The following is a 1,688-nucleotide window of genomic DNA, read 5'->3' on the forward strand; positions in this document are numbered from 1 at the left end:
TGACGTCGGTTTGGAATAAATGTAATTTTAAAAAATGACATTTATGTATGCTGTATGCATTTAGTCCATTCCAAAGTTGTGAGTCTGTCTTTAGTTATTAACATTTGAAACGATGAAGGCACGTGAAAGTAACACAAAATTAGCTGCTTTTCCAGAAAAAGACAAAAACTTCTCAGAAGTACGTAAGGTTTTATGAGGTTTTCCCACCCAGGCTTCTAGACTTCTGATTGGCCAACATTTCTACACGGTTAAGATTTGGCGTGTTCTTGACAGCGTTTCACTTTGTTTTTAGTGTTTAGATGTGGAAGGAGATATTTTTTCAAAACTGCACATGTGGACTGGATTTTTTTTTTTTTAAACGAAAAAGGAAAAACGTCTGTTTTCAAACATAGCCGTGTACGTTTGGACGCAGCCTAAAGTCATCACAAAAAAAGCAAATTCTCTGAACATTCTGGGTTGAGGTTTAGTGATCATTGTTGTTTTGTGTTCCTTGTAGTCAAAATGAGTGCAAGTGGAGACGGACCACAAAATAACCAAAACGGTAAGCACATGTACTCAGTCTTGAAATTGATGAAAAACAGATTTTCAGCAGATAGTTATGGATGTTAATTAAAAGATTTAATGATCTTGCAGGCCAACAGGTTAACCCACAAATGTTGGCAAATGGAGATCAGGAACCTGCTAATGGCTTCCTGAACGATCTGTATCTCGCTCTCCGTGAATATTGTTGCTATCTAGATGAGCTAATAGCTTCAGTACTGGCACAATATGACAATTACCTTTACGGGGACGAAGATGATGACGACGACGACGATGACGACGACGACGATGACGACGACGACGATGACGACGACGACGACGATGACGGCGACGACGATGACGGCGACAACGATGACGACGACGACGATGACGGCGGCGACGGCGACGGCAACGATGACGACGACGACGACGTTCAAAATATTCATGTGAGGGACAATAATGCCAATGGTGACAACGATGAACAGCACGGGGATCCCAATGATGTGGTTGTGATCATTTTCAATGTTGGTGGCATTGAAAATGAGGAGGCATTTGAAGGCCGCATGGATGGTCGCCAGTACATCCCAGAAGAGGACCCTCAGCCAGGTGTTTCCAGGAAGAGGTCTAGAGAGAGGGATGAAGAAGATTTAGGAGCAAACAAAAGAATGAGATGGAGCGATGATGACTCTGAAGTATTTGAAGATGCGCACGAAGAGCTTGAACATGAAACTGGAGGCTCGAGGAAGCGTTCCCGAGAGGATTTTGAGCAAGAAGAGGAATACTTGCCTGTGTGCAAACTTCAGAGGTGTTCAATTGAGTCGACCAGCAGCAATGAAGACTAAGACTACTTCGACGGGTTTTTTCAGTATCCTTTCAGTAATCTGATGGCCTACTCAGGTGATCCTGAATCCTCTATGCTGCAATAAGCTGGGCATACACTGTGCTGCGATTTTTCAGTCGCGTTATTCGGCTCCTGATCAAACTGTAGGATTGACTCGCAGGGGTGAGAAGTTTGATCAAGGCCAAACTCGGGACGATCCCCAAAACGATCGCACGACTGAAAAATCGGCTCAAAATGGGCCAAAAATCGCACAGTGTATGCCCAGCATTAGGCTGCCGGGGGATTCCCATGATGCACTGGGTGTTTCTTCTTCACCCACTATGTTTAA

At 43.9% G+C, this 1,688-nt stretch overlaps 1 protein-coding gene across 1 annotated transcript; it reads left to right on the forward strand.

The window, feature by feature from the left end:
- Window positions 1-501: 501 nt before the first annotated feature.
- LOC146626505 (uncharacterized) lies at window positions 502-1,361 on the forward strand. The gene is made up of 2 exons (XM_085360629.1): window positions 502-541; window positions 634-1,361. The coding sequence occupies exons 1-2, from the start codon at window positions 502-504 to the stop codon at window positions 1,359-1,361; spliced, it is 768 nt and encodes a 255-aa protein (XP_085216755.1).
- Window positions 1,362-1,688: the final 327 nt, after the last annotated feature.

This window comes from Diplotaxodon limnothrissa, linkage group LG8 (assembly GCF_057381915.1).
Source record: "Diplotaxodon limnothrissa isolate DT_005_m linkage group LG8, D_limnothrissa_male_GT1.1, whole genome shotgun sequence".
Lineage (NCBI taxonomy): Eukaryota > Metazoa > Chordata > Actinopteri > Cichliformes > Cichlidae > Diplotaxodon > Diplotaxodon limnothrissa.